The 14,143-nt window shown below is 44.8% G+C and overlaps 1 protein-coding gene across 4 annotated transcripts in view; it reads right to left on the bottom strand.

Moving 5' to 3' along the window:
• The window catches only part of CP (ceruloplasmin), a 32,719-nt gene that overhangs the window by 3,291 nt on the left and 15,285 nt on the right, over positions 1 to 14,143 (bottom strand). For all 4 annotated transcript variants that reach the window (XR_014220096.1, XM_082223971.1, XM_082223972.1 and 1 more), the window contains 10 exons: positions 13,115 to 13,254; positions 11,330 to 11,470; positions 10,983 to 11,194; positions 9,518 to 9,668; positions 7,445 to 7,657; positions 5,943 to 6,150; positions 4,177 to 4,316; positions 3,581 to 3,709; positions 2,391 to 2,497; positions 291 to 510 (listed from right to left, as the gene is read on the bottom strand). Coding sequence is in view for 3 of the 4 variants with exons in the window: in XM_082223971.1 (XP_082080097.1) it covers positions 291 to 510; positions 2,391 to 2,497; positions 3,581 to 3,709; positions 4,177 to 4,316; positions 5,943 to 6,150; positions 7,445 to 7,657; positions 9,518 to 9,668; positions 10,983 to 11,194; positions 11,330 to 11,470; positions 13,115 to 13,254 (1,661 nt within the window). In the remaining variant the exon portion in view is untranslated. The remainder of the gene's footprint in view (positions 1 to 290; positions 511 to 2,390; positions 2,498 to 3,580; positions 3,710 to 4,176; positions 4,317 to 5,942; positions 6,151 to 7,444; positions 7,658 to 9,517; positions 9,669 to 10,982; positions 11,195 to 11,329; positions 11,471 to 13,114; positions 13,255 to 14,143) is intronic.

The following is a 14,143-nucleotide window of genomic DNA, read 5'->3' as shown; positions in this document are numbered from 1 at the left end:
ACGCAAAAACTCTTTGATGGAACGTGAATTTCAATATAGTGAAGCCAATGGTAGGGCCGGTCCTCAAATGCGCTCTGCCTACTGAATTACAGGAGGCCAACTGTGAAGGAAACAAAGCGAGCAGGATGTTTGGAGCCCAGCTTCCAAAAGAGAAAAGGACCCAAGAGCTGCAATACAACCCTATGCCATACAGTTTGGCATGTATGTGGCAAATGTAATGAACACAGAATGTCTGATTAATGACTGGCAATTGTGGGTGTTGGAAATATCCCATCGCCATAGAAACGTACCGTGCATCTTATTGCTTTCGATAAACTCCTCGTCTTCTTTGTTCACGCCTTCTGGGTTGACAGCGTAAGTGTTGATATTTTCATCCAGGTACCAAGACAGGTTTTCGTCAAACACCAAAAAAAGAACATTAAATTGTATCGGTTGTGCAGATGTGGAAAGTAATTGTATATGCTCCCTGCGACAGACTAGCAGTGTCCCAATTAATCCACTGTAGAGGTCCTGAAAGCCAAAAAAAGGGATATAATTACCTATCGCCATTACTAAAATAATGGAGATGGGGAAATAGCATCTGACGAAATATTGGCCCATATCGAGTGCTTGGGATTAAGTCTAAGCTTCTGGCCAAGGGGCTGCTGGATCCTGCAGATGCCCTTCACAGATGGAGACCTCTGGAAGTCTCCTTCTAGAGGCCTCCTACTTGCAGCAATGGAAAGCTCTGCTGCCACTGTTGCAAGGATTTTTAAAGTACCTGTGGCCCACTCAAATTGTGTCCAGGAATTGTCAGACGCAGCAATGGAGAAAGAGAAAGTGGTATTTTATTGCTGAGCAATAATGACCCAGTGGAATGGTTTCCAAAGACTGGGTGCCGAAGCTCTAGCGCCCTTAGGCTTTATACCTGAGTAAATACGTCATAAAACATGACATAATCGTATATAATCACATATGGCAGCAAAAATCAAACCAGCAAGCGCATGCATAAACCCCAACTTCTGCTTTCCTCACGGTACATCAGCCTGACCTTTCCCCTGAATTATAGTAAGAAAGGAGAAAAGAAACTTATTTGCCCGTTACAATGTTGGTAACCCTCCTACACGCCATCTGTTATAAACGGGGACATTGTGGTTAGCATTTTCCTGCTGAGGGGCTTCCTAGACAGAGGAAAGTGCCGGCACATCAGATTTCTTGCTTCCTACTATGTTGGCGAGCCATTGAGTGCATTAGAAGAACAAGGGGGAAGAAATGGGGCAGAGGTCATTTTGGATTTCTAAAATCTAAGCATTTAGCTCTGCAGAAGCCTTCATGATTCAAACACCCTTCGTATACATGGATATATAGAAATCATCATAAAGATATATGGTTATATATGGATAGATGATTATATAGAAATCATAAGGGTAAAATTCTTCCAGGTGGTCCTGCTTCACCACCTTAGTTATTGGTGCTGCAGTGGCAGTAAGGCACGGGAAAATCAGGTGTGGCAGGGACAGATTGAGGGAGGCTTTGGATCTAAAGCCGTCCCATTTCCCAGACAAGGGCAAAAAAATGATAATAAGCCAGTCCTGGAGCTGCCATAGTTATTTCCCCTCCCACTGAAACCAACGACAAGAAAAATAAAATCTGGAAACCAAGTACTGTACATGAAAGGAGGGGGGAATCTGCCCCACAACCTTCTAACCCTGGTTGGCAAGGCTTCAGAAATGGTAGCTCCACCACCATGACTCCGTATTTTTCTGGCCTATGTTGCTATATATTAGTCACATTTAGGTCCCATTGAGATCAATGAGATTTAAATCATGACTAATTTTTCAGATGGATTTAAATGGGACCTAATCTAGTCTGGATCCAACCCCTTCTATACACATCCATTATAGATGAAAGTTGGCTTGCCACTTCCAAAGTACTTTGAAAACAGATTCTGCCTCTACCTTTTCCTCCCCGCCGCTCTTAAAAGCTCTGCTTCCAGAAGAGTTTGAAGAAGAGGAGTTTGGATTTGATATCCTGCTTTATCACTACCCGAAGGAGTCTCAAAGCGGCTAACAATCTCCTTTCCCCTCCTCCCCCACAACAAACACTCTGTGGGGTGAGTGAGGCTGAGAGACTTCAGAGAAGTGTGACTAGCCCAAGGTCACCCAGCAGCTGCATGTGGAGGAGCAGAGACACGAACCCGGTTCACCAGATTACGAGTCTACCGCTCTTAACCACTACTCCACACTACACCCAGATTACATGGGGCCAATCCCATTGTCTCCATCAAGATTTCAACAAAGTCAGATGACTCGTTGTTTAGTAAGGAATGAAGCCAATGCAGGGGGTCTGGTGAAGAAGTGTTCTGTGCCCAGGTAAGGGAACGGATTTGGTAACTGCCATTAAAAACACACCTTAACTTTATCCACAGCTGAGTAATATGCCCAAGGGATACAGTCGGAATCCCCTTCAGCAGGACCAGATCTCTTTGGTATTTTCCAGACATACTCTCTGACTGCACCTGCATGAAACAGATATTTAAAATTGATAAAATCATGCATAGCATGGAGTAATAATAATAATAATTTATTATTTATACCCCACCCATCTGGCTAGGTTTCCCCAGCCACTCTGGGCAGCTTCCAACAAAATATTAAATACAATAGTCTGTTAAACATTAAAAGCTTCCCTAAACAGGGCTGCCTTCAGATGTCTTCTAAAAGTCTGATAGTTGTTCTTCTCTTTGACATCTGGTGGAAGGGCGTTCCACAGGGTGGGTGCCACTACCAAGAAGGCCCTCTGCCTGGTTCCCTGTAACTTGGCTTCTCGCAGTGAGGGAACCGCCAGAAGGCCCTCGGCGCTGGACCTCGGTGTCCGGGCAGAACGATGGGGGTGGAGAAAGGGGAATAGAGGAAACTTTTTTCTCACTCTCTCATAACACTAAAATGCATGGGCATCTAGTGAAGCTGCCCCTCTGCCCACATTGGCAGGGAAGCCCTGACAGTGAGGAGCACCCCAATGCACCCATCCAAATCGCAAGTGGGTGGAAGCTACTACTGATGGCATCCCTGCTGGCAGGTGACAGGCAGAAAGCCCCGAAAAGCAGCATTTCATGGGCAGGACTGGATCCTGTGCTGACCCACCATGTGACAAGAATGCGCCTCCTCTAGGCCTACGTAGTGCAGTAGCCTAAAAACTGGTGTAGCACAGGGATATTTTTTCTGCTCTCCACCTTCTGCCCTGGCTGGTGTGAGCAGTTGGGCTGTGGGCGCAGAACTGCCTGCACTGGTGGCTTAGGGTAAAGGTCAATCCCTACCACTGGTGGCCTAGGGTTAGGATTGTGTCCTATGATAAGAGACACAAGATAGGCATTCTTGGTGGTTGCACGCCCTTCCCCTTCAGATTCACCAAGACTAAATTGTATCATCTTCCAAACGTTTTTGCAAAAAACTGAACAGGAGGAATTAAGCCCTTGTGGATTTTCACCAGCTCCACATTCTCTGCTTCTTTTGTCCTTTTGTTATTATTATCCCCATTCTACAGACCTTGAGGCAAGGAAAACAAGATTTTTAAAAGTGAGAGAAATAATGAATGAGACTATTACCTGAACTGGTTCCGGCTGCGTCCGCAAAGTCAGTTTTCACTCCTTGTGCATGAATAGAATAAGGTCTGGAGGCCATGTTTTTAAAAATAATTGTGATTTTATCCCCAACATTTGCAACAAGTAGTGGACCTTGGAGAGATTAAAAACAAACATGTTCTCTTAGACACAGCATTAAAGGAAATTCCAAAGTGCATTGGAAAACAAAACTGCAAAGATTAATCAGTGCAAAGGAAACCTACAGGCGCTTAAGGCTCAAATTAAATTGCTAGGGCTCTTAAGCACTTAACAGTGTACTTAAATTCAATTGACTTTAATTATATGTAAGCGGGTTTAATTTTCTCTGGATTAAATCCAGTGTTAAGTCTTAAACTTTATCTTCAAGACATTGATCTGGTTCAAGCATAATGCTAACCCACAGTTTAATGCAGTGGTGAGGAACCTGTAGCCCTGCAGATGTAGCCCATCAAAAAAAGTGCTAATGGTGACATACAGAAGCTGCTGCCTCCTTTCATCCTTACTTGAGACCCACACAGCAAAATTCAGTTCATGCCAATATAACGTTCAATAGCTGTTCTTTCAATTTATAAAGCCAGTACCTAGAATTCCCAGGTGCTCTTCTTCTTCCTTCCTTTTTTTGGCGGTGCTGAATGATTTGTCAGTATATTCTCGATAAACAACCTTCTTGTATTTTGACCCAATGAACTTATCATTTTTATTTAAGAATGAATTCCCTGGGCTGAAGGGGGGAAAAGTGAAGGATACAATTGAAAATGAGAACCAATAAAGTTAAGAGGCACTGGTCAAAAACTCCAGGTATCATTTATGTAACTGCAAATGTGAAAATGTGTTTTACACAAACACATAGACCATCCATCTTCCAACCAGGTAGGCAAAAGGCATTACCAGAGTTCAAGGACAAATTTCAGTCAGGCAAAAATGCTAAAGGAGAGTGCAAATTCTTGAGGACTAGATAGACAGGCTTCAAAAGGCACCTTTGGTCACTGGGCCTAAGATTCCCCACTCTTGAGTTAAAGGAAGGAACTAATGAGACGCCATTCTGCTTATGGCTGGTTGACATCTCCATGTTATGGTTAGGAAAGTCACACACAGTGTGACTGTGTGTGAGGTGTCTTGCCCCATCTACTTTGGGGGTTGGCCCCATCCACTGCTGAAAAGTGGGCTGGGACAACTTTCCACTATGCCTGCAAACAAGACTGAAGCTTGGGGGGAGCAAACGCAGGGAAGATGTGCTCCACGTCTGACTTTCCAAAGGCCCTGTCTACCTGAGAGGTCCCGATCTTGGCCTCCAGCAGGCCTACCTGACCTGTTAAATTGCAGCCACACTATCTCAGTAAGTCATGTTGGAAGAGTCCATAGCTATTCTGGAGCAACAATCCACCTGCCTGTGATGAGAGTTTAACCAGAGACTGGTAGAGATAACTGCCTGCAGCCCCGTGCTTAAAAGCAAGGGTTGGGTTGCATGAGTCATTGCATGCCTTGCCAGGTTTAGCAGATCTTACAACTCCAACCATTTCTGACCACTGGTCATGTATCTGAGTTGTATCCAGTTGGAGAAGGCTGCTTTACAGAATGGCAGACCTTATCAGCAAAACAGTGGATGGAAACTTAAATAGAGGAATAAAGGTAAACTTAAAATCCTGTTGCATCTTAAGCGCTTTGGTATTGTAAGACCCTAGGTCTGGAGTCAACAGTGCCCTTTACTACACTCTGTGAATGTGGCTTTGTGTTAATCAAAGGGTTTGCCTGTCCTCGGAGATGATATGGAGATGTGCCAGTCCTAAATATTTTTTGCACTCTGCATAAAAAAGAAACTCATCCCTTGTGCATTCATAAAATAATCCACACAGGGAAGCCGGAAGCAGGGAAAAAAATGCTCCCTATGAAATCTGCTACATGAAATGCATAATTCATAGTAGAATCAGGAACACAAGTAGATAAATAGGTACCACTGCGGTGGGAAGGTAAACAGCATTTCCTTGCGCTCTAGTATCACCTCTAGTGATAATAGACACCACCTAATTATTGTTTGCCATGCATTCATTACATTTTACATTTAAATATGCCAGAGAAGTATTGTTTTATTTTTGCCACCATTCCTCCAAAGAGCTTAAGGATAGCTATGTGGTCCCCTGCCCCATCCTTGCACATTTTATTCTCACAACAAATTTGTGAGGTAGGTTAGGCTAATAGCTGGTGACTAGGCTGGTGAGGATTTTGACTTGGGTCTCACCAAGCCTAGACCAACCACTTGGGATCCATGTCTGCTACAAAAGGATGGAAAGGAAAAGTGAGCAATCTCAGATATGCTTTTCTAGGAATTTATTGTTTGATCTGGCCTTACCTTTCATCATGAAAGTGATGTCTCTCCTGCTCCCAGGTCCTGCTGGGGGAATAGTCCCATTCTATTTCTACTGCTGCAATGTAATAGGTCTTTTCATGGGTATATACCTCATTATCCTCTGGTGATAAAGCACACTTCCTCACTTCATAGTTTTGTCTCATACCCCCTGTGAAATGATCTGTAGTCATGCAGGCCACTTCAAATACCCCTGGAGAAACAAAGAGAGGAAGCAAACAAATGAATCCAAACCAAGCACACCTAGGAAATATGATGGCCTGGCCTGCGTTGCAGGAACTAAAATAATGGAGGAGCCTCATTAGGCTACGTACACATCAAGCATTTGAAAAAGCAAAGGATCCTGGAAACCCTTCAGAGCTACAGCCCCTAACACCCTTAGTAAACTATAGTCTCTTGCAGCAAAAACAGCAAAGTGCATTGTGGCGTGTTAAAGACTAAAACACTTATTATGGTATCAGCTTTCCTGAAGTGGGTGTCAGCACACTTCTTCAAATGAATGAAGTGTTATCTCGAGCTGCAGAGATGTGCAATATATAAATTGGTCAAGATGATGAAGCAGGTCAAGTGGAATATTTTTCAATGTAACACATTGAAGATTCAGAGACAAGTACAATTTTAAAAAATAAATAAAAATAAACCAGCTATCTTTTTGTCCCAAGCAAAGGGGCAACTGAAGGGGTCAGCAAACTTTTTCAGCAGGGGGCCGGTCCACTGTCCCTCAGACCTTGTGGGGGGGTGCCGGACTATATTTTGGGGGGGGAAATGAATGAATTCCTATGCCCCACAAATAACCCAGAGATGCATTTTAAATAAAAGGACACATTCCACTCATGTAAAAATACACTGATTCCCAGACCATTCGTGGGCTGGATTTAGAAGACGATTGGGCCGGATCCGGCCCCCAGGCCTTAGTTTGCTTACCCATGGGTCACACTTAACAGAAAAGAGAAGGACCAGAATACTATTTACTCATTATGCAATTGAAGGTTCTCAAGAGAAGGATACAAGAGAGAAAAACCAACTCCACTAATTCTTAGCATGTCCAGCAGGAGTGCACACTAGACCACCTCCTAGACTTGAGCTAGAGCAGGGGTTTTCCAAGCTTTTTACACATATGGCTGACTTGAGAAGACTGAAAATTACCAAGGCCCGCCAGTCACAAAATGGTGCTGCAGGGGTAGAGCCAACTACAGAACAGTGTCGGATGGAGGCAGAGTTTTGCATAATCAGCTAGCAGTTACTGGTATAATTTTCCATTGATACCTAACCTCGCTTTGGAAATTGCTCAACTCTGCCACAGAAATTTCATTGGGGTGTGAGTTCCATAGTTAAGTTTTCTTCAAACTAAGTACAGGACTGAGGAGAGATGGCGACTCAGTTTCCCCCTTTTAGAAATAATTTGCTGGTCCAGAGACTGTAAACTGAGAAGTTCATATAACCAAATGGATGGTTTAAAATTAGTAAGTACAATTGTCGTCATTCACCTTCTGAGTCAAGCTTCATAAGAGCTGTGAGAGAGCTATGTGGAAAGAGATTAGCTGTAGCCTTTCTTCCTCCTTTGGTCAAAAAGGTATTTCCTGAAAAATGTATTCCATGAATGTCAACCTCTGAACCCAAGCCAATCAAATGCCATGAAACGGTGTCTCCACTACACATCTCAAGGCCTTCCTGGCTTCCGTACATGTATCCATTTAAGGCTGCAAAAGAGAGGTGCAAATTGATGTTTAAACACATTCAGGTTCAAAATCCCACAACTAACATAATATAGTTCAATAGCAAAAAGGAAAGATGCATATTATGTGCTTACAGTTTTTGCAAATTAAACAAGCCATCATCTTCCATCTATTTGAAATATTTAATAACACATGTAGTCCAATCCTATGTATCTTTATTCAGACATAAATTTCACCCTGCTAATAGGGCTTACATCTAATTAAACATGCATCTATACACATATTTGCTGTCTTATCTGGATTCTGCTCCAAGTCACACAGGAGTGAATTGTAGAATCTTAGGATTGGATTCAGCTAAGTCCTACTCAAACTCACTGGAATAAATGAATCTAACAAAGTAAGGAAAGCCAGTTGGATCAGGTCAGTTGCCCATCTAGTCCAGCATCATGTTCCACAGTGGTCACAGGAAACCCATAAGCAGGATCCGACCACAATAGCATTCTTCCTTCCTGGGGTTTCCAGCAACTAATATTCAGAAGTGTGGCTTCCTCTGACTGCAGCCATCATGGCTAGTATTCACTGATAGCTCTCTCCTCTGTGAATTTGCCTAATTCTCTGTTAAAGCCATCCAAGCTGGTGACCATCACTGCTTCCTGTGGGAGTGTGTGCCATAGTTTATGTACTGAATGAATAATTATTTCATGGAACAGTGGCTTCTTGATTGAAAGCACCCAAGTCTCCGAAACTATTTCTCCTATTGCCCAAGGAATGAGAGAATGATAGACTGCAATCTCATTCCCCATTACTCGCTGAGAAACACAGAGCAATTCTTGTTAGGACATTTCCGTTCCACCTTAAAAGGGAGCAGGCTTTGTGAGTCACAGAGTCTGCGCATTTCCTGTTCACAGGATGTTTATGTTTTCTATTGCTTTCGTTTCTTTCTCTGTGTCAGAGACACTGAAGCAGGCAGTCATGTTTTTCTTTGTTCTGACCAACGCTGAATAAACTTGTAAATATGCTCTCCTGTGTGCAACTTCTGCTGTGAATTATCTGCTGATAGTGTGTGCATCTGGAATGTCACAAGCTATTTTCTGGAGCTCGTGCCGCTAATTGCTGATACTGTATCTACGGGAGATCAATGGATCGTCTGGAGACGACGTGGGGGCCATGATGGGCTTTATCTCCCTGGCAGTATCCCAACAATTCTAACTATAGAAATTCTAACTAAGCTCCTTTCAGGGGGAATTTGACCCCACACTTTTGCTGGTTAAGTTCCTGGTGGCTGTATCATGTGACTGAGCATAAGGAAGTTTTGAATAGGCGTCGGTCTCTCCTTGTTCTGGGCATGCTCCCAGGATGTCTCTCCTTGTTCTGGGCATGCTCCCAGAGTGCCCATTTTGGGGCCTTGAACCTATGTAAGTTCCAATTGCTTACGTTCTATGGGCTGATCCCAGATATAGGGCTGGGCCACAGCTGCTTTGGGTGGCAGAACTTCAGTGGAGAATAGCCCCAAACACCACTGCTGGAGAAGCAAAGAGAAAGAGCTGCAGCACTGGCTTCTGGGTTCTGGCGGGATCTTGCCAGAAACTGGAAGCCATTGCCACATCTCATGGGGGGAGGGGGCACTGCCAGAACCTGGAAGCTGTACAACCCCAGTTAGCGAGGTGGGCAGTGGCAGCAGCTGGGGAAGACGGCACTTTACCATTTTGCCTCAGGCGGCAAAATGAGACAGGCCGCCCTTCCCCATCTGAGCCAGGATGAAAGACCTTCCCCAGAGACCTTCTCTGAATAAGTGTTTGTTTGGGGAGGTGATTGGGGTGGGCGAGATGGGGTAAAATTTTGGCATCATCATTTCAATAAAACAAAACAAAATAATAAACTTACAATGCATCTTGTTGGATTCCTGGAAATCTTCATCCTCCTTATTAATCTGCATAGGATTTCCTCCAGATAGCGCAATATTGTCATCCAGATACCAGCTCAGATTCTCATCGAATACTGTGGCAAGGAGGAAAAACTCCTTGTCTACATTTTTCTGTGGAAAAGAGCAAGTGTAAAAGTGTGGGGGTGGGGACACCTGTGGGAAAACACTATTAAACTGGCTGGGGCTAGCTACAGTGGTACCTCGGGTTAAGAATTTAATTCATTCCAGAGGTCTGTTCTTAACCTGAAACTGTTCTTAACCTGAAGCACCACTTTAGCTAATGGGGCCTCCTGCTGCCACCGTGCCACCAGAGCACGATTTCTGTTCTCATCCTGAAGCAAAGTTCTTAACCAAGGTACTATTTCTGGGTTAGCAGAGTAAGTAACCTGAAGCGTCTGTAACCTGAGGTACCACTGTATCTGTAAAACAATGTGAAGTTCCTTATCCAACATCCTTACAAACGCCTTTCAGGTTCTGGGGTGCTTTTTTTCAAATCACCCGGCAAATGACTTCCTATGCTGCTGGAGATTAGAAAGTCAGGGCTCACCCACACCTCTACTTGCCGCCTTCCCTCAAGAAAACTCACTGTTTACCGCTGAACTGGAGCAAACATCAATCGAGTCTTCTATGTAAAGGAGTCAACTCCTAGGGGCTGAGGTCCCTTTGCCCCCCCCCAATAAAATATTTGAGGAGGCAGACGCCCCTAAGTTGATGGGCATTGTCATTCAAATGGTGTGCGTGTGTCACATCTTGTGATCTATTGGGGAGGGGGCTTATCTGGGAGCCCCCAATATTTTATCTAAGTTGGCACCCCTGATGTTTGCTCCAACTTAGCACTAAAAAAAAAAGGTTTTCTGGAGGATAGCAGTGGGCAAAGGCCATAGCTGTCAACGTTTCCCTTTTTTTAAGGGAAATTCCCTTATTCCGAATAGGATTCCTCGCAAGAAAAGGGAAAAGTTGACAGCTATGGCAAAGGCAATGAGTCAATGTGGTGCCCACAGGAACCAGTGTGCCCCCAGTATGGCAGCCAAGAAAAATCTCAGTAAGTATCTTCTCAAAAATCAATAAATCCTTGCTCACCTCCTTTTTTCAGTCTCTACTACATTGAACACATCCCCTTAAAAATTACCACACCTCATTCGATGCCAGAATTTGAAACCTATCCTCTCTTCTGCCCCTCTGTTAAGAACAGAAGCACTTCTGTCTGTGAGGGTGGATGGTGGTGGCTGATGTAGGTGCCGTTGGGGTGGGGAGAGGTATGCCCACACCATTTTGTCTTTAAGATGTGACAGCCATTATGCTATGCCCCTGCGGCAGGCATTTTGTGACCAACACTCACCAGAGTTTCTCAAAATCCCAAATGTGCGGCTGGCACCAAAAAGGTAGGTGATACAAAGAGGAGGATTTCAATTATTCCTGCATTACCTGTTTGCCTGAAGGAAGCAGTGATCCTTTCCTGCACACCAAGAATGGGCCCACTAGGCCAGAGCTGCTGTCCTTGATTGAATCCGATGCTGAATAATAAATCCAAGTAAGGCAATCTGGATCATCCGGAGTAGGACCCACGGTTTCAGGAACCTCCCACTCATAAGTGAATTTTTCTCCAGGATTCACATGCGAGGATGGGCTTGCAGGTCCTACATTAAGTTCATCATCAAGAAAGAAATGCCCCTAAGTAGTTGTATCATGGGAAGCATGTTAAGAAAGTTGGTTTACCTCATCCAATGGATGCAACACAAGATTTACATCATTCCCTTAAGATAAATATTCACCTCCAGAGATGGTGTTGTAGAAGGCACCCTCATTGTCTTTGTTGTAGCTCAGCCCATGCGGCTGAATGCTGAAAGGGTGCGTTGCCCTGTTAAAAAACGTCACCTGGATGGTCTCACCAACTTCTGCCCTCATGACAGGTCCTAGTTAAAAATCACACAAACCCAACAACACAAATTAAAACTATTATATCTTAATCACGGTTGCAGCTCAAACACACTTGCCTCTCAGCCAAAGCACTTGAATAAGGTGTGGTACAAAGCTTGTATGGAGATGTGGCTTAGGAAGGGTCCCAAGCATCAGCTGGCAAGCTGCTCTCATGACCCCCCATGGAAACATCTTGGTGGGAGTGGTCAGACGGGAAGGAAGAGGTCAAGGAACTGCAGGAATCTGACCCATGGGAGGAGCCCAGTGGAGTGGGAGGTGATCAACAGGACCGGGTGGAGGACTTTGGCCCCAGGGAGAGGTCCAGCAGATCGGGAGGTGGGGACCTAGACCCAGGAGAAGGGCCAAATGGGTTGTCAGGAAATTGGCCTGCCTCAGTGTCATTGGATGGGGTATCCCAGCCAGTCAATGTGCTGCCCCTGGCAGCGCTCTCTGACAACATAGATCTACTGTCCTCAGGGAGGCGCGGAGGGATAAACCTGATCGTGAGTCAGCCCTATCGTCTCTACCGCCATCACCAAAAATGCAGAAGTGACTGTACTGGTGTGAACAGACTCCACATGTCCAGCCTACTTGCTTTCCCAGAGTAGAAAAACACTATAGATAAGTGATAACTTAGATCGTTTTTTTAAAAAGGATAAAAAAAACCCTGTGGGAAATGTCGTTTTAAACAATTCTTGCTCTCTGTCACCATCTAGTGTTACATGTTTAAAATACATTCAATTTGTTATTTCTTTACTAATGTAGCTGAGTCCCCAGTTTTGAGTCTTCATACCTCAGCCACATGAATGAAGGTGCCCACCCTGCTCTTCGAAGGGAATGCTCAGGTAAAGGTTAAGGGACCCCTGACCATTAGGTCCTGTCGTGGCCGACTCTGGGGTTGCGGCACTCATCTCGCTTTACTGGCCAAGGGAGCCGGTGTACAGCTTCCAGGTCATGTGGCCAGCATGACTAAGCCGCTTCTGGTGAACCAGAGCAGCGCACGGAAACACCGTTTACCTTTCCGCCAGTGCGGTACCTATTTATCTACTTGCACTTTGACATGCTTTCAAACTGCTAGGTTGGCAAGAGCAGGGACTGAGCAACGGGAGCTCACCCCGTCGCGGGGATTCGAACCGCCGACCTTCTGATCGGCAAGCCCTAGGCTCAGTAGTTTAACCCACAGCGCCACCCACGAGGGTGTGTCAAATGTTGTGTCAATGTCTTTTTTCTGCCTATCTGCCATGCTTCCTGACTTTGTAACCAGTAAGTCTACTTACGTTTGGGTGCTGTAGAGAATTTTGGAATAAAACTTTTAATGCCAACAACTGACTCAAGAGCCCGAGCACAGGGTGTGCTAGTGGGGGCCACGACAGTAACATTTTGACTCTGGACATGATGTTCCTCACTCCTGTATTAAAGGACTGTTTTGGTTTCTTTCGTGTCAAGTCTCAGGCTCCCATCGACAGTCACTTTGGGTAAAACCACATTGCCAGACCCCTTTGCAGTACTCAGACACCAAACTAGTGACACCATTGCTTTTACCTCTCAGAAGGTGTATTGTCTTCAGCCTTGAAAGACTCAGCCCAGGAAACTGAAAATCTCCTCTGCTTTTGATTGCCAGAGGCTAAAAACAGTCTTACCTAAAAGCCCAAGATGTTCTTCACTAGGGAGCCTCTTCCGGCGCTGTGAAAATTCACTGCTGGTATACTCAACGAAAAGAGCTTTTTTGTAAGATCCACCAATCCTTTGTTCGCTTTTTTCAAAAAATGTCTTGGACTCCCTGTGCAGCAACACAAATTATTTTCAAGAGCTGCATTCAGTTAACGACTAAGAGAAAGACATTTTGCATCATACTAAAATTGTTTAGTCCTCATCTCATTCTAATTTCTTCTGTTGTTTGGCTTTGAATGGCATAACTTGGGATCAAAGTGATTTGGATGGTTGGACTCCACCTGGAGTCCCAAATGGTCAGTCTTACTGGCAGCATGGAAGAACTACAATGAAGGAGCAAAGGGTAACAACATTTGCTTCCACACTGGGAATTTGCTATGGACTAGCCACACTTCCATGCACTGACTCTTTACACGACATTCTGAACAACTTTTTTAAAAAAATCAATGGAATAGCGGCACAATTTCCCCAGGTGCAGATGTCCTCTTGTGCTGCTGTTCCAGCTAGTCATGACCTGTATCAATTGCTCTATTTCCTAGATTGCTGGTGACATACCCTTCCCTGTCTCTCCTCTCTAGGAATCAATTCTATCACATTAACCTTCCTCTTTCCAAATCACATCACCTTTTCGGTCAGTGGCCTCAACTGTGGCAGCAAAGAAGGAGAAGAGCCGACCAGACTCTCACATTCCACACCCTCCAACAAGTCCAGGCCTAAAGCCAGGATGTGCGTTTTCTGGGTCACGTGACCCGCAAGAAAGCACAGAGCTCAAAAAACGGGGTGTCCTGATTTAATTGGGGCACTTGAGGGGTATGACGTTCCCATCCACCACAGAGGCAACTGATAGGTAAAGGTAAAGAACCTCTGGACAGTTAAGTCCAGTCAAAGGCGACTATGGGGTTGCGGCGCTCATCTCGCTTTCAGGCCGAGGGAGCCAGCATTTGTCCAGACAGCTTTCTGGGTCATGTGGCCAGCACAACTATACCGTTTCTGGCGCA

This window comes from Podarcis vaucheri, assembly GCF_965113315.1.
Source record: "Podarcis vaucheri genome assembly, chromosome: 5".
Lineage (NCBI taxonomy): Eukaryota > Metazoa > Chordata > Lepidosauria > Squamata > Lacertidae > Podarcis > Podarcis vaucheri.
The sequence above is the reverse complement of the archived record's forward strand: the minus strand, read 5'-3'. Positions and strand labels throughout refer to the sequence as shown.